This window comes from Lepidochelys olivacea, assembly GCF_965140295.1.
Source record: "Lepidochelys olivacea isolate rLepOli2 genome assembly, chromosome: 1".
Taxonomy (NCBI): domain Eukaryota; kingdom Metazoa; phylum Chordata; order Testudines; family Cheloniidae; genus Lepidochelys; species Lepidochelys olivacea.
Genome location: NC_140411.1, coordinates 187,920,094 through 187,938,626, shown reverse-complemented (window position 1 = coordinate 187,938,626; position 18,533 = coordinate 187,920,094). Strand labels below are relative to the sequence as shown.

The following is an 18,533-nucleotide window of genomic DNA, read 5'->3' as shown; positions in this document are numbered from 1 at the left end:
CGAAAAGTAAGTGTCCCAAGCTTCCATGGGGTTTTCACCCTTCAAACTGCTATGCGGACAACCCCAAGGGGCATACACGACTTGGTATGGGAAACCTGTGAAAGCCAAATATTGAGAGCTGAAAATGTGGTGCAGTATGTGTTAAAGTTGCACCAGAGACTGAAGGTTATGGGGGCATATGCTAGAGAGAACCTCAAGGAAGCACAAGAACAACACCAGTATAACCAAAGGACAGACACCTGTCTTTCAGTTGGGCAGCTGAGTTCTGTTGCTTCTTCCAAGCTTGGAATCAAAGCTAATGGTCAAGTGACAAGGCCCTTATGAGGTGATAAAGTGGGAACTGTGGACTACTTGATCAGACAAACGGCGGGGAAAAAAGGAAGAACAAATCTACTCCATAAATTCATTGAAGCCTTGGAAAGCCAGGAAAAACCTTTTTATCGCAGCACCACACCCTGAGGAACGAGAACTAGGACCCCTTAAAGAGGGTTCCTCTGGGTCATCCGTCTCTGGGGCGGCAGGGAACCACACCGCCTCCCTTAGTCCTTGCATGGCCCCTTGGGGAATCAGTCAGGCTGCAGGAGTCCTGGCTCAAGCTGTCTGGCAGGGGCTGAGCGCACACAGGTAACCATTAACAGGTAACTAGCCCAGGCCCTGGGTCAGGGCGGGGCAATAGAGTCATAGCTCAGGCCCTTAGGTAGGGTCTGAGCAAACCCAGATACCTGTTAGCAGTTAATAAGCCCAGGCCCTAGGTCAGGGTGGGGCAGTAAAGAGTCCAAGGCTCAGGACCTCAGGCAGGGGCTGAGCAAACACAGGTAAATAGAACACCAAGGGTTCAGGCTCCAAGCAGCCTGGGAGAGGGGGAGACTGCCTCCCACGGGTTGGGTGGCAGGGTGGACGCAGGCCCTCCCATTCCACTGCGTCCCAGCCCAGGGCTCTAGCAGCAGCCAAAGGCCGGCTGCTGTGTCAGTGGGAATCCTGGCCGCAACACACTGACATGAGTTCCGGCTGTGTTGCAGCTAGATTTGGGTCGGCTGCCCTTGGGCTACTTCCCAACTCCCCCTCTGGAGGTACCTGGGTCAAGGTGGGGTCCTCAGGGCGGTTGATCACCATTGGATCCTCGGAGTAGCTGGCGAGGGGTAGGCTCAGTGACTCTTCAGGGTAACTGGCGAGGGGTAGGCTCGGCGACTCTCCCATACGCTGGTCCATGTCGAATATCGGCAGTCAGGCCAGTCTCCAGGTCTGCTGCTGGTTGCTGGAGTCTCCCTGGCGGGAGCTGGGCCAGAGATGTCTGGCCTCTCCAGCAGCTGCCTCTCAAGTGAGCTCTGGGGTTCAGCTCTTATACTTCCTGTCCAGCCTCTGGGGGGCGGGCTTAGAGTGCTCTGGCTCTGCCCACTCTTGTGTCCGGCAGAGCTCGTCCCTCTCTGGGGCACCGGGGAACCACACCTCCTCCCTACACACACACACACCCTTAAGTCTGGCTCCCGCTCGTCGGGGCTAGACCCTTCCATACCTCCCAGGTGGGACAGGAAGTCAGCATTAGCGCGGTCCTTGGCTGCCCTATGGCGAACCGTAAAGGCATAGGGCTGTAACACCAGGTACCAAATCAGTATTCTCGTATTATTGTCTTTCATTTTGTTTAGCCACTGAAGTGGGGCGTGATCGGTGACTAAGGTGAATGGGGCCCCAAGAAGGTAGTAACATAGGTCATCACAAGCCCATTTCACTGCGAGGGCCTCCTTCTCCACCACTACATAGTTCTTCTTCCGTGGAAACAATTTCCAGCTGATATATAAGACCGGATGGTCTTCTCCATCTATCTCTTGGGACAGGATGGTGCACAGTACTACCTCCGAGGCGTCTGTTTGGAGGATGAAGTCCCAGTTGAAATCTGCGCTACAGAGGACCGGTTCACGGCAGAGACTCGCTTTGAGTTCCTGAAAGGTGTCTTTGCACTCTTGGGTTCAAACCACACATCGAGGGCCGTCCTTGATTAAAAGCCCAGCCAAAGGGGCAGCGATAGATGTAAATTGGAGAGTAAAGCGCCAATAGTATCCGGCAAGCCTCAAGAACTGTCGCACCTGATGCTTTGTGGTGGGAGGCGGGCAGGCCGCCAGGGCCTGGACCTTTCCCACAAGGGGCTTCACTTGTCCGTTCCCTATGGTGTACCCCAGATAAGTAGTTTCTTGCCATCCAGTGCGGCATTTTTTTTGGGTGGGCTGTCAATCTGGCTGCCCACAGGGCTCTCCCGGACTGCAGCTACTCGTACCAAATGATCCTCCCAGTGGCGGCTGTAGATGACCACATTGTCCAGGTAGGCGGCTGCATAGTTCGATGGGGTTGGAGGACACGGTCCATCAGCCGCTGAAACGTGGCTGGGGCCCCATGGAGATCCGAAGTGCATCCAGGTGAATTGGTACAGACCTGTTGGGGTGACAAACGCGGTCTTCTCCTTGGAAGCGGGGTCAAGGTGGACCTGCCAGTACCCTTTGCTGAGGTCAAGTGTGGTGAGGAAGCGAGCCTCCCCTAACCGGCCAAGCAGCTCGTCTCTGCGAGGTATAGGATATGCCTCAAACTTGGAAATAGCGTTGATGCGTCGGAAGTTGATGCAGAAGTGCCGCGTCCCATCAGGCTCGGGTACCAGTACTACCGAACTACGCCATTCACTTTGTGAGGGTTCAATTACACCCAGCTCTATCATGGCCTGTACCTCTTCCTCGACGACCTGCCGCATTCGGTACGGCAAGGGCCTGGTCGTTTCTCAGATCACTACCCCAGGTTCTGTCTGAATAGTATGATAAACCAGGGTTGTGTAACCCAGCTGGACTGTGAAGGTTCGCGGGAACGCCTGCAAGAGGCATCGGGTTTGTTTACGTTGCTCGTCAGTGAGGGTCTCCTCAAGCCGGGGCCCCTCAGTGTCCTGGGTCAGGGGGCACAGGGGCTCAGCTCTGGCTCCAGCAGGTAGGAGTTAATTAATAAGTCCTCTCGCTCCCGCCAGGGCTTCAGGAGGTTGACATGGTACCTCTGGGTTTTCTTACATCAGTCCGTTGACCTCATAGGTGACGGGCCCAACCTTCTGGACCACCTCGTAGGGCCCCTGCCAGCGGGCCAGTAGCTTTGACTCGCTTGAGGGCAGGAGAAGCCGGACCCGGTCACCAACTTTAAAGCCGCGGCTCTGTGTATCTTGGTTATAGGTTTGTGCTTGAGCCTCCTGGGTGACCCTTAAGTTTTCCCAAGTGAGCACTCCGGCCTGAGTGAGGCATTCCTGGAGCTGGAGGACATATTTCAAGAGGCCCTGGTGATGAAGCTTTCTCCCAGGTTTCACGCATCAGGTCCAGTAGCCCCCATGGGCGGTGGCCATACAGCAATCCAAAGGGGTAAAATTTCGTAGAGGACTGGGGCACCTCCCAGATCGCCAGAAGCAAAGGCGGGAGTAGCTGGCATTGTTCTTCTGGGGGGAATTTGTGCAACATGTCCTTCAGAGTACGGTTAAACTGTTCGACCAAGCCATTGGTTTGCAGATGGTAGATAGAGGTGCACAACTGCTTGATCCCCAGGAGCCCACACACCTGCTGCAGCAGTTGGGAGGTAAAATTGGTGCCCTGCTCAGTGAGAATCTCCCGGGGCGGGCCTGTATGAGCAAAGACTTTCACAAGCTCACCTGCGATGCTTCAGGCTGTGATGCCCCATCGTGGTTCTGCCTCTGGGAAACAGGTAGCATAATCTACTAGGACCAATAGGTACCGAAATCTGGCTGCGCTTTTTGGGAGGGGCCCCACCAGGTCCATGGCCACGCGCTCGAATGGTGTTTCGACTATGGGCATGGGGACCAACGGGGCCTTGGGTGTCCATGGCGGTGCGGCTAGCTGGCACTCTGGACAGGAGCTACAATCGTTCCTCGCTTCCTGGTGCACGCCGGGCCAGAAGAAGCGTGTCAGTATCCGGACTAGTGTTTTCTCATGGCCCAAGTGTCCGGCAGCAGGGATGTCATGAGCAGGTTTCATTACCGCTCACCGGTGACATCGAGGCACGAATAGTTGGGTCTGGGGTTCTCCAGTGCGTGGGTCCCATTCTACCCGATAGAGCTGATCCTGACACAGTTCAAAGTATGGCCACTGCTTCGCCCGGTGTGGGTCAATTACGGCCCCATCGACAGTGACTAGTTGCTTGTAAGTGTGACTAGTTGCTTGTAAGTGTGACTAAGGGCGGGATCTGCCCTTTGGTCACAGCAAAAGTCGGTGCGAAGCAGGGGTTCAGCAGCAATTCCCGGAGGGGAGTTCTTGGATTCTTCTTCCTGTCCGCTCTGGTCTGGTGCCTCCTCCCCCCTCTGACTGGGCCTCAGGGAGGCCCCCTTCCAATACTGGGGCAACTGCAGGACTCTCCTTGGCGTTTGAGTGGAGGACTTCTGGGAAGTCTGGCCAGTCCCGCCCCAGGATCACCGGGTAGGAGAGTTGAGGAGCCAGGGTGACCACCGTCGGTCACGTGACCCCATCCACGGTCAGCTGGACTTGAGCACTGGGGTAGGGTTGTATGTCACCATGAATACACTGTAACTAGATCGTCCCCAGGTGTGGGTTGGCCTGGAGGCCTAGGCTCTGGAGGGTAGGCTCGGCAACTCTCCCATACACTGGTCCACATTGAATATTGGCCGGTCAGGCCAGTCTCCAGGTCTGTTGCTGGAGTCTCCCCGGCGGGAGCTGGGCCGGAGGTGTCTGGCCTCTCCAGCAGCTGCCTCTCGAGTGAGCTCTGGGGTTGAGCTCTTATACTTCCTATCCGGCCTCTGATCCTCTGGGGGGCGGGCTTAGAATGCTCTGGCTCCACCCACTCTGGTGTCCAGCAGAGCTTGTCCCTTTCCGGGGCACTGGGGAACCACACCGCCTCCCTACGGTCCCCAAGGTAAAGAATTCCTAAAAGAAGGCTTGGTGATCCTCTGGAAGAACTTAAACAATAAGCAAAAGGAACAGGCACTCCAGCTGGTGACCGCTTTTCCATGGGTATGCTCGGCCCTACCCAGGAAGACATTCCTAACACAATACTATATTAATACAGAACCTGGTAAGGTAATAAGAGAAGGGCTCTGACCAATCCCCAGCAAGTTCAGGGAGTGGGGGGTGTAGAGAAAGAGATCAGAACCATGTTGGGACTTGAGGTGATAGAGTCCCAGAGTGACTGGAGGAGTCCTATTGTGCTGGTCCCAAAGCCTAATGGCTCACTATGTTTCTGCACAGATTTCAGGAAGGTGAAAGCAGTTTCTAACTTTGACGCCTACTCCATGCCCCAGGTGGATGAGCTCTTAGATTGACTGGGAGAAGCTCAATGTGTCACTACTGTAATTTAAAGTTGCCTAACTCTTTCCATTGTAAGGCCCTGTTTTCAGTTGCTTATAACCATGCAAAACTTTAACCTTTATGCTGAAGTTTTCCATGTTGGGTGTCTCTCTGAAGCTGAGTTTTTTAGAAAGCTTTAGCAAAGATGGTACAGCTGTTTGAGCATGAGGTTAGAGGAAACTTAGAGGGGGTGAAAAAGGTGTGTGTGTGTGCGGGGGGGGGGGATCACAAACGTTCCTACAATGGAAAAACTCTGAAGCTGCTGCCTTGTGCTTTGGAGCAGGGGCTTGATGCTTGGCAAGGTGGTGGGGGTCTCACTCTAGTGCTGGAGACATGCTGCTTGCGGTCCTCATGAAAATTCACCAAAACCATAAGACTTTGAAAATCACAGTTCATACATGTTCAATAGAGGCTTGTTGTTATAGGCTGGCAGCAAAATTCTTGGACCATTCTATCTGCTCTGAGCATTCTCCATCAGCACAGCACTTGTTCAGCTCCAGACAGGATCATACTCAACAGGACTTTATCTGTAATTGCTGCTCTTGTTAGCTGGAGGCTGCTCTGATGTGGGGCACTGGAACTGAGAAAAGGGAAACTTTCTCCTGGGCTCTCAATGCCTCACTCTGCTCATGCCGTGGCCGTGTAGAGGAGGAGGAAGGGAAGCCATCTGTCTGAAATCCAGATGGGTGAGGGATGGGGCAGAGGGTAAGAGAAGACGCTGGGTTGAGAGGATGGGACAGGCTTGTGGCAGACAGGAACCAAGCGGGAGAGAAGAGGGGAGGGAGAAGAGGTCTGGGGTAGATCAGGACAGATGGGGCTTGGGGAGATACTAGAGGACAGGGACGAAAGATGCCAACTGTGGTACAGAGGATGACCTGGGAAGAAGTGTTTGTAAAGACTCCTTCCCTTGAGAACCTAGAATAGAACCCAAGATTCCTGAGCCCCAACATTTGTATGCCAGTGGGTTTCACAAATACTTGCTGACAACAGACTGTCATTCTCCTTTAGTGCTGGTCCACAGGTGATAATGGCCTACTACTGCTAGCAGTTACTTCTCTAGTTCAGGTGGCAGAGGTCTGTGCTATGGATCTAAAGTTCCCAGTCGTGCTGATGACCTATGTGGGGGGGTCAAAAGGTTTACGAGTGATAGAACTTGTTTTTCAATTTGTTTAAAACAAACTGACCAACCTAGGAAATTACACTTTAAAACAAACAGAACAAACAAAAGCATTGCATTAAAATAACTTTTTATAATCAAGTGATGCATTCCTAAGGAATTAGGAAGTGCCAGAATTAGGCTGCCTGTGCCACGCTAGCTTTCTCCCGTTGTGTGTATGCATAATGCATTATGATACCGTTTTTAATTACGTGGTCACAAACTATTTTTTTCCTGCAAGACTTTTGTTTGGTGTTGCAATCTTTAATAAAATATGTAATATAGACTCCACAAGGCAGGGAATTGGGGTATTGGCGTCATTGGCAACAGTGTAACCTGTGCCTTGGCTCCATTGGGATGGAGATACTGGCATGACTAGCAGCATAGGAGCCTTTGTGTCTGCTTTTCCTGACCCACCCCTGCTCCCGCCCCGCAGCTTCCAGTGTACTAGATATTCCTTTCTTCCTCTTAAATCACATTATTTCATAAAGAGGAAAAAGAAACATAATTTGGAGCAGCAGTGAGCTGAGCCCAAGTTAATAGTTTGCATTGCACTCCATCTGTTCAGCTGCATGGCCTGATGGATATGCTGAGCCATTTTTCACAATTTGTTTTAGAGCTGGTAAGAACAGTCTCTTCTGGATTCGTTCCAAGGTTTCTGCTGGGAAAACTTCATATCTGGACTCTGCTGTCCTCAGGGAGGGGAGGGCTTGAGTCAATAATCCTCAGATGGCAAACTACCTCTTTCACTTGCAGTAGTTAGTTTTTGAAAAGATTACATTCTCCTCTGGAATTCAGCATTATTATTATATTTTATTTTAAAAATGGATAACATTGGCAAACATGATTATGCTGGGCTGCTTTAAATCGGCTTATTGCTGTTTTATGATCACAAGTAAACAGTAACAGGAGCCAGGGCGATTGGCCTTGCAATGTGTACATACTGCTGGTAACTCAATAACTGAGTACCCACTTTGATCGCCAAACTCCAGAACCTTGGATGTAGATGCAAACAAACCAGATTTCAGTAATTTGGAGGTTCCTGAACACCGGCCCGTTGTGGGCTGTGCTATCCATATGCCGGGGCTGCCAGGTCGTAAATAATTGGTATAAAATGCAGCAGATTGCAGTCATCCTCTCTATTCTAAACAGCCTGCAGAGATCACATGTCCCACCATGCAATGCTCCATCTTGATCCAAGCAGCAAGGAGTGACTAGCCCCAGTATGTGTCTATCACTGTGCTAAATGCTGTTATTTTTTTCTCCCCATGTCTCCTCCCCTTCTTTAAAAGGACGCTGCCAAGATAAAAACAATGCTAAAAATATCCCTCACCTATGTTAACACCTTAGATGTTTAAAACCAAAATTTAAAAATCATTATCCTAGCTTTTCACCTCCAGTGTTGTTTTTAGTTTTTGACCCAACTTGGACAGTGACCCTGGCGTGATCCATTTCACTTTCTGATCTGGTTTCTTATTGTGCTAACACAATAGTCGTATGTCTGGGTTCTTAGCACTGCAGGAAAAGGTCTTAGTCCAAACTAAAACTTCTTTTAACGGATCTCTTAAGATGCTTTACTTTTGGTCAGCAACTGTGAAGCAGCTAGGAGGTTGCAGTGACAAAGCCCAAAGCATTTTGATTCAGACTCTTAAACAATTTTCATATCAATAGTGACTTACAGGGTGCAGGCATAAGAAAATTGCTAACTGGGGTGGGGCATAGAGTGCTGTCCAGTGATTGGCTGTCAGGACACCTGGATTCTGTTCACAGCTCAGCTTGTGGCTCCCTTTTTGATCTTGGGCAAATCACTCATCATATATGTGCCCATCTGCAAGGTTAGGGTGGTACTTAACCATCCCCTAAGGCTGTCTTGAGAACTGAATGGTATCTAAGTGAAAGGGGGTGTGTGTGTATGAAGTATTAATTTGCTAAATAGCAAAGTCTGTGGACTACCTTTTAATTTTTTTGGACTAACTTTTTGCCCTTCCTCTTTTTTACAGGCATGGCCTTGGCACAGCGTCAGGTCACCGTTCAGGAAGGCCCTCTATACCGTACTGAGGGCTCCCACATCACCATCTGGTGCAAGGTCAGTGGCTACCAGGGTCCCTCAGAGCAGAATTTCCAGTGGTCCATTTACCTGCCCTCTGCCCCAGAGCGGGAAGTGCAGATTATCAGCACCATGGATCCCTCCTTCCCTTACGCCATCTACACCCAGCGTGTGCGGAGTGGAGAGATCTATGTAGAGAGGGTACAGGGGGACTCTGCCCTGCTGCACATCACGTTGCTCCAGGATCGGGATGCCGGCGAGTATGAGTGCCACACACCCACCACTGATGAGAGGTACTTTGGGAGTTACAGCGCCAAGATGAAACTGATGGGTAAGGTATTTGCTTTATCTCGGTCGTCTGGAACCCAGATCACTCAGTATTGGCTTCATCCTGGGTTGACTGTACTAGAATTCATTAAGCCCCTTGTGTGGTGTCTCCCATGCATGCTGTGTCCCAAAATGCTTGAGTAAGGAGAAAATACAAGAGAAGAGAATGTATATAGTATAAATTATATGAAACAATGGTATAAAGACAGCATAAGAGAATAAATTAAGACTCCAGTAATATGACTTATAAGAGGAGAGAAACCAAGAGGCATAGACGAGGGGGAAAGGCATTTCAAATCTTGGCTGAAAGCAGGACATGGAGTTGATTTATGTGCAGAAAATAGGAAGCCTGTTCCAGATGCCAGTACAGAGAAGAGAGCTTTCATGCCAAAGGGGGGCAAAATTGTGTGGCAGGGAAGAGAGGAAGCCAGTGCTAGATAAACATAAAGGCAATCAGCCAGACAAGGTTCATGAAGTCTGCATTAAAGAGGGAAATGTTGAAATGGATCATGAAATGAACAAGGAGTGGGATGAGCTTCCTGTGGTGAGGGTGATGAGGTTGCCTTTTCCTTTGTACTAGACGAATTGGAAAGAGCTGCCTTGTTTTGGCATTTTCCTAGCACCTTTCAGAGAAAAGATCTCGGAGTTGTTTTCCAACTTTAATTAAAGCCTCTGTCAGGTTTAGTCAGTGGTATCCCAATTTAACAAGGAGGGAACTCAGGCATAGAGATTATGCCTTGCCTAAGGTGTCTCAGTGAATCTTAAATAGAGCTGGGAACAGACTCCAGAATGCCTGACTCCGAGTGCCATGCTGTAATCAGCTCACTATGCTCCCCGCTTTTAGAATAACTGGGTGGGATAACAACTGGGGTGCTGCTGTGGGTAGAGATTTGATCCACTCTTACCCACCCTGGGTGTATCAGAATAAGCATAGCTTTGTGGTTGGAGCAGGTGGTGCGATGTCCTCTGCTAAGGAGCATGTGGCTAGAAGCAAGGGCATCGGTGTTCTCCTTCTGACTCTGCCCTGTGACCTTGGGTAAATTCTGTGTCTCAGTCTTCCCATCTGTAAAATGAGGATAATAGTGACTTAACTCGTAGGAGCGTGCAAATCAGTTAACGTTTGTCAAGTGCTAGATATCCTGGGACAAAAAGTGCTGTAGCATGGCAAAGCGTTGCTGCTTATTCACCCTACAGCTGAATGTGCAGAATTTGGCATTTTAGAGGATTTCAGCCTCAGAAAAACAACTTGGGATTGATATTTTTGGGAAATAATATAATAAGAATATAACAGTTACATATTCTACTTGTCAGAGATCATGAAAACACCGCTTTGACGAGGCTTTTCTCTCTCTCCTTACAAGCTTAAATTTTTGGAGGAAAGTGTTCAAAGGTGTCTTCTGGGGAATCTTTGCAAATCAGTCTCTTTGGACAGTGCTGTCTTCTGTTTTCTGTGTACGTCTTTCCTCATTTCCTTAATGTCTAAGGAGCAGTTTTAAATAACCAAAATCTTTTTTTCATATAAGTACATCTTCCCTGGTATTTATTCCCCCACAAGAAGTCACGTTCATCTGTCTGTGACATATTTGTGACATCTCAGTTGTCACCATGTAAAACAGAGGGTTCTGACCTCTGGTGGGGATATAAATAGCAGGAGCAGATGGACTCCTAAGGAACGTAGATCTTGGTTTTTAATATAAACCGTCCCTAGAAGCTGAAGTAACAAGGGCAGAGAAATGCAGAAAATAGACTGGTTTCCAAATCATTTTGTCTCCCTCTCCCAACTCTGAGCAATCACTAGCTCTCTGAAGGCTTTTAACCCTTTAGGATTATGGATGTTAACCTGGAGTTTAACAATTTAATTCCTGAATTATTTTAAGCATTCATGAATGGGGAGAAGATGGTGGATAGGGAAGGGGACAGTGATTGGAGGGCAAGGCGGGCGGGGATATCAGGGGCTCCTGAGTCAGGAGTAGGAGAGCTAGGTGAAGGAGCAGAGTGATCCATGGGGTGGAAGAAGAATTTAGAGTAGATGCATGACTCCTGCATCTGAAATAGTGATGGAAGCAGAAAGCTGCTGGTAGGGAAGAGGGGAGTTAGCTCTTGGAGAAAGTGGAGAGCTGCACACTGGGGGCACTGCAAACTTCTGAACTAGCAAACTCTTTCCAGCAGGCCAGTCTAATGTTGTGCTGGGGCTAGGGATGGACATCTTGTGAATTGGCCAGCTTCTAGCGTTTGAAGGTGGCTAACTGGAGGAGCTGTGTCATGGAGACCTGAGGGCTATCTGGTCAGGGGGAGAGGTCAATAAGAGGCTGCTAGGTGACTGCATGAAGGAAGACCAAGCCTGCTGTGCTGTTGCATGGGTGTGGAGTGGGACACCTTCTGCCTGCCAGGGTGGAAGAGAACCGGTTGCAAGTGGGTTATGGGGATGGAAAGTAACCTCTTTGTGAAGGGGAAGGGATGTGGGTCTCCTAGGTTGGGGCAGATGGTGAAGACTCTGAGAGGTGACTTGGCCTAAGTGCTCTTTACAGACGGAGTGGAGCCAAGTACCCCCTAAGCTTGAACCTGGGCCCTCTTGCTCAGGTGGTTGGGCGTGTCACGAGGGGGATCAGAGTTCAGATTCTGCCTGTGATGAGGGCTTCCACTTGGTGATTTATGAGAGAGGGAAGGGATGTGTTGTTGGAATACTTTGGACCTTGACAACTGGCCTTCTCTCACCTTGCTTGCCCATTAAGAAGTAGATGATAGGGGACAAATAGGAGACAAAGCTTTCATAGGCAACTGGGACTTCAAGTTGCTTTCCTACAGGAAAATGAAAAGGAGTATTTGTGGCACCTTAGAGACTAACCAATTTATTTGAGCATGAGCTTTTGAATAAATTGGTTAGTCTCTAAGGTGCCACAAGTACTCCTTTTCTTTTTGCAAAGACAGACTAACACGGCTGTTACTCTGAAACCTGTCATTATACAGGAAAATGTGGTTCGTGACTTTTTTTGTAGCAGAAGTGCACTAGCTTTGTAAAGTTGTCCCTTCCTCCCAGGGAAGCTGATAGGACCTGCCCTGAAAATCCTAGATGTGTTGCCTGCCTAACTGGTTTAGATCTGGGGCTAACAAACACTGGCTGCTTCTCTCTGCCTTCCTTTTAAACACCACTAAACAGCAGTTGCATCCCATCCTGCCTTTTGGGGAAAGCATGTTCAAATTTGCCCTGAGCTCCCTTCCTGAGGGGGGTAGTATGGGGCTCACCTACAGGAATGGAGCCAGAGGAGGAAGCTGGCAAAGTTAGCAGGTCATGTGGGGCAATCAACTGTTTCTTCTTCTGCTCAGTGGCAGTTTTTTCACCTGAAATGCAATAGTCTCTGCTCTGCAAGATGCCAGGATTCTGTTGGCTAATGTGAAAAATCCCCCTGTGAGTCAGGGCAGTGACTCCTTGTGGGTGGGTGGTTGGGGAATGCTTCTAGTTACTGGACGGTGTGAGGTTTGCAGCCAGGTTTCCTCCTCTTGGGTTCTTGTTTGCACACGTGTGTGTCCTCCGTTTCCTTTAGCCCACGCAGGAGTAAAGCATACCCGTTCAAGAAGAGCTGCTGAGCCTTGAGTGAGTTACTGTTCTCATTTTCTCCGAAGTGGAGCCAACCATTTTTCCTTTCATTCAATTATAAATTTTTAAATTCCTCATTAGGTTGAGCGGCTTTTTTTGGCAGTAGAGAGGCTGGTGAGAGAGAGAATAGAGATGCTAAAAAAATCGATGTGGGACATGTGGGGTATGGAGAGGGGCATGGGAAGGGTTTAGAAGCTGCATAGTCTGGGCTTTTGGATCGCCTAGTGCTGTTGTGGTTCATGGTAAATGGTAACTGAACAATATGTTCCTGTTAGTTACAAAAGGTGGCTCTGGGACCTGGCGATCAGGGAAGGCTCTCTGAACAGGTCTGAGGGATCTAGAGCCATCTGGCTCTGAGGTCAGGTGGGATTCTAGTGCAGCCTGCCTTAGATAGCTGCTGTTTGACTCCTTGTCAGCACAGTGACCTCTTGCTGTGCTAATGCATCCTGTTAACTGTTCCTTTTGGCCAGTGTTTTCACACCAAGCTATTGTGGTGTTTGTTCTCTCCTGCTTGGAACAGGTGCCTTGTGCTATGAAGCCAAGACACTTAATCGTTAACTGTTGGACTGATTTGGTATTTTTAAAGTCACGTCACTTGGGCTTGAAGGTTCACTTCTTCCCACATTTAATAAAAATCAGGAAATTGTTTTTTTTTTGTTTTATAGCTCAATACACAGCAAGATGAGGGTTCCTCTGTGTGTATAGGGAATCTGGGGTTGGGCTCGATCCCCCTCAGCTTTGCTTGGTATTTCTTGAAGCCCACAACCTGAGGTGCTCCTAAAACGCCTTGAGGTGTTTATCTTCAGGTGCTGTGAATTTATGAAAAATGGGCAGGCTGCAACACTAAATCCCAGTTCATAGAAGTTAGAGATGGGAAAAGACCTGATAGGTCAACTGAGAAGACCCCTTGGCATATTGAAGGGAGTTCCTTGCAGAATTCAGCCGATTGCAGGCATTCTTTGCCCTGTAAAGGAACCTGGGGCCATCACGTATGAGGTTTGGTTAGCTGTATCAGGGCCCTGCCATATCCCAAGGCTTACATCAAAGGAGCTATGTGAACTCTTCATGCCTTCATCCTCTCGTTTCATCCTGATTTTTTTCTGCTCTGAAAGTGGTGGAGCTGTAGGGGCACTCTGAAGATTGTGTCTTGGTTCTGACTTTAAAAACCAAAAGCAACTGAGCACAGTTGTCTCCAATGTAGAATCTGCAATGCAAAGCCCCCGGGTATCTGGCTAGTTCATACTAAAGAGAGCTGGGACTGGGGGTGTTGGTGACCTCTCCTTTCTGGGAGACTGGGCAGATTTAGTTGGAAATTTAGCAGGGTTGGAATAGGGCTAACTAGAATTTGGTGGCCCTCCCCACACGCTTTCTTAACCCAGCTATACCCCCAACTCATTGATTTTGTTCCTGCCCAGCCAGTCCAGTCTAAGTAAGCCTAGCTCACCTTGTGCAGACTGGCACTTAATCTGTATTCTGTGCCATGCTCCTCCTGGCCAACAAGCATCAAAGCCAATACCTTTCCTCTTGCTGCTCTCAGTCTTCACCCACTTCCCATGCTGGGCTGTGTGTGTGATGTCTCCTCCTCTTTACAGCTCAGTCAGCTGTTGGCGTCTCTGCAGTCCCCGCGGTTCTCCTCGTGACTTGGCCCTAGGGGCAGCAAGCTGACTCAGTTACATCACTGCACCCGCGAGGGCTGCCCAGTTGCTGTGGTTTCTCTGTTGTCTTTCGCAGGTCACAGTATGACACTGAGAGGTGTCCTGAGAGGGCAAAGGTGTGGAGGAACCAGACCTCTGCAGCATTTATATTGCTACTCCTTTTCCTGTTGGCTCCTTCTCCAGCTGTAGCAACAAGCCACCTGGCTGAGAGAAACACTCTGCCTGCTGCTCTCTTTTTCTGAAGTCCTAGCATGACTGACGCGGTTGGGATGTGGGTGAGGGGGACGGCATATGTCTTCTCCACTGAATCCTAAATCTGGCCTCCTGGAAGCAGGCAAAGGAGCAGAAGTAATGAGCTGTGAGGCACAGTGGCCCTGCAGCCTGGTATTCCGCCTTGCTACACAGCCGCTGTGCCTGGCGTGGCGTTTCCTACGAACACTGCACCCACGGCCAACAGATCTACTGTCCTTCCTCCCCTGACTGAAATCCAACGCACTTGGGCTCGTCTGTTGGTGTCGCTCCCTTTAGGATTCTCATTGGGTGTGACCAGCATTTAGTAATGTATCAAACATGGCAGGTAGCTGGGTGTTTTCCATACAGGACATAGGACAGATGGGACTTGATTAGGGAACTGTGGGGGATGTATCGCTTCAGCTGATGAAAATATATTTTAAAAATCTGTCTTATTTTAAAGATTTATGCCTGCCTGCCCCATCCAGACTGAGACAGACCTGTGTATGGGGGCCCCAGGACTCAAATAAGAGGTGTGCTGTGAAGCAGGATTAAGGTGCATTGACTGAGCTGGGAATAGGGGGGAAACACTTTTTACATCTCCTTGCATTTTGCATGGATCTAGCATTTCCCTCCGTATTGATCACTAAAAACATCTGTAGTCCAGTTTTAGACAGAAGGGAGTTGGCCTCTTTCCTTGGCCTGGGATGCAAGTTCTTCACACAGAGAGCAAAGTGAAAGTGGGGTTAGGGATGGGAGGAATGTGTTGTGGCAGAGGAGAGAGAGGAAGAGAACACATCTGTCTGCGATGGATTTCTCACCATCCTCTACATGGTCCCTCCTCAAGAAATGCAACCATGGACAATCTCTGCTCAAAGCAGAAGGAAAAATTATGCCTTTCCCTTGAATTCCTGCTTCATATCTCCTGGCTTCTCATTATCATGTGGCTGAGCAATCACTGTGCTCTAATGGGTCTTGTGGCCTTGTGTAGCTCTTATTTTATTCTGTCAGCTGGAGCACAGGTGGCTTCATTCCAGGGGGATTTAGAGGTTGGAGAGGACTGTAACACAGACTGGTAATGATGGGGGAGCATGGTGTGCAGTTTAGGACAGGAATGGTTCCTGCAGGCTTTTTAAAAGCTGCCTTTCCCCCAAGAAAGGAGTTTGTCCCGTGTGTGCAGGTGAGAGGCAGATGCCTGGGGAGGCAGTGCAATTGGCTCCAGCGCTACGACACAAATATTGCTGAGCTTGTGACAATTAGCTATTTAAAGTGAAAGCTGTAAAATGGCACAAAATGAGACCTCAGCCAGGCTAATACAATGGAGGCTTTTTCCTCCAGTCCTCTCTCCCCCCCAGTCCTCTTTGTTTTTTGGTACTAGGGTGGGCAGGGGACTGTGTTCTAAAAAAACCTCTATCTAAGGGCTATGTCTACATTACAGCAGCACAGCTGCCCCGCTCTAAGCCGATGGGAGAGAGTTCTTCTGTTGGTTTAACTCCTGCCAGGGCCATCCTTAGGATTTATGGGGCCCTGTGCAATATTATTAAACTGATGCTCCTGTGCCCGATGGCAGCCCGGGCTCGCATGCGTATTTTAGATAAGGGTGGTCTTTTGAAGGATTTATTTTAAAAACTATGTCTGAAGATCCAATCATTTAAGGCTAAAGATGAATACTCACATTGTGCATCTAAAAATCTATGCAAGGATTTTTTTAGAGATGTGATTTTATAATCTTCAGCAACACACTAATGAAATATTTTAAAGCAAATTTTAAACTAAGGTCCTGTAGACTAACATGTTCTGAATAAATATTACAGTAATTCACAACTGTTTTGTCAGTAAATTCAGAAACTGACAGTATATACCTGTTTCAGAGTAACAGCCGTGTTAGTCTGTATTCGCAAAAAGAAAAGGAGTACTTGTGGCACCTTAGAGACTAACCAATTTATTTGAGCATGAGCTTTCGTGAGCTACAGCTCACTTCATCGGATGCATACTGTGGAAACTACAGAAGACATTATATACACAGAGACCATGAAACAATACCTTCTCCCACCCCACCAGCAGGAGAGTGGGGTGGGAGGAGGTATTGTTTCATGGTCTCTGTGTATATAATGTCTTCTGCAGTTTCCACAGTATGCATTTGATGAAGTGAGCTGTAGCTCACGAAAGCTCATGCTCAAATAAATTGGTTAGTCTCTAAGGTGCCACAAGTACTCCTTTTCTTTTTGAGTATATACCTGGGGGTTGGCAAATGCATTTTAAATGGCTCCATTACCACTTGAATTGCTCTTTAATAGTTTCAATGTTGTGCTAATAGGTCTGGAAGGCTTTTTCACTTTTAAGAACTAGATCCCCTCTAGAGGAAGACTTACCAGCCTGCAGCAGCCAGCTGTGGTGGGAGCCTGCAGGAAGGGTCAGATTAGAACAATGATAGGAAGAGGCGGCAGGAAGGGTCAGATTAGAACAGTGATAGGAAGAGGCGGGGAGAAGTGTGGACACTAAGACCCAGGGGTGCCCCAAATTTTCGGGTGCCTAAGCAGCTGTGTATGCTGCATATGCCTAAGGATGGCCCTGACTCCTGCCTCCCCAAGAGGCTGTAGCTATGTTGGCAGGAGAAGCTATCTCCTGCTGACATACCGCTGTCCACACTAGCGTTTAGTTCGGTGTAATTTACGTCGCTCAGGGTGTGGATTATTCACACCCTGGAGTGACGTAAATTATACCGAAGTAATTTGTAGTATAGACAGAGCCTCCATACAGAAGGGAAGAATAAAAGGATCCTAGACTTCAGTTTAACAGAATTTTGGGCTGTCCTGATTACTTCAGTTTGACTATCCTAACACACCCAGGTGTGGTTCTTCAGGCAAAGCAGCCTATCGGTAAGAGGCAGGTCCAGAATTGCTTCTCATCTGGCTAGAATTTCTGCTTTCCAGGGGATAGTGAGCTCTCTAGGTCACTTTGCTCATTGAGCTATATATGTTGCTCCACAGCAGTGTGAGTTGCTAGTCCCCTCAGAGTTGCAGCATCCTGTGCTCTCAGACTCCCTTATAATTGGTCTAATAAAATATCTACTGTAATGTATCAATTTACATGGCCCCTGTCATCCTGGTATTAGAGCTCTGGGAACTTTGTTTGCTCTCCTCTAGTCCTCGGAGTCTGGTTTTTTTTTCTTCTTTGTCATCCTTTCCTTGTATCCATGCCAAGACCTTTTTGCAACCACCCCTCCTTTACAGAATCCTACTGTGTTTTAGTCGTTTGGTAAATACATCTGACATGCCACCCTCATCTTTTGTCCCTGTTTTTCTGAGTCTAGAAAAGATGAGAGGTGGCATACATCAAATGGGTTTACGTCTCAACTGCAGTGGGTTCAGTTGTGAGAATCATCTCACCAAAGGAGGGCTCTTGGTCTGATTCTGGCACTTTAGTGGAGGAAGCTGGGGTTCAAGGCTCTTGGGTTCCGTTCCGGTCTCTGCCATTGACTTGCTACATGACCTTGGGTAAATCACTTGTCATCTGTCACGGTTTCCTCATCAGTAAATTGGGGATAATACCCTACAGGTGTGTTACAAGGACTTGAACTAAATATTTGTAGAGTGGCTTTGGATCCTCAAGTGAAAGGTGTTAGAAGAAGCAAAAATATTAAGTTTCTGCTGTGTCTAATAAATCACATTGAATGGAGAGTCACTTCTTGTCCTACTTGCCTGTTTCCCAGTTTCTTGAAACTGTTGTGTAGCCACTTAAGAACATCTTCTAATATTTTCTAAAATTATTAGGGCAATAGGAATTGCTATTCTGAATCAGATAAGTGGTCCAGATAGTCCAGTATCTTGTCTGCAAGAGTGATCAGTACTGGATGCTTTAGAGGAGGGTACAAGAAACCCCAAAGTGGACAACAGTGGATTAACGTAACTCTCTAGAAAAGGATGTTTCCTCCTCGTCCCAATCATTTGGATGTCTGATGCTCTGAAGCAAGAGGGTTCATATCCCTTCGGAACTTTAAAAAAAAAAAAAATCCGGTTGCCATAACGGGATGTTCAGTATCTATTGAAATGGCTGATCGTTTTTAATCCTGCAAAGCTCTTTAATTATACCCTGCTGCAATGAGTTCCATAGATTAATTGTGCATTGTGTGTGGTTTTTTAAAGTACTTCCTTTCAGCTTTACACTGGAAGGTATCTCTTTCAATTGAATATCC

General features: G+C 48.3%; 1 protein-coding gene across 3 annotated transcripts in view; it reads left to right on the top strand.

The window, feature by feature from the left end:
• The window catches only part of IGSF3 (immunoglobulin superfamily member 3), a 162,168-nt gene that overhangs the window by 40,532 nt on the left and 103,103 nt on the right, over positions 1–18,533 (top strand). For all 3 annotated transcript variants that reach the window (XM_084642221.1, XM_084642223.1, XM_084642222.1), the window contains exon 2: positions 8,484–8,861. In XM_084642221.1, coding sequence (XP_084498347.1) covers positions 8,484–8,861 — 378 coding nt within the window. The remainder of the gene's footprint in view (positions 1–8,483; positions 8,862–18,533) is intronic.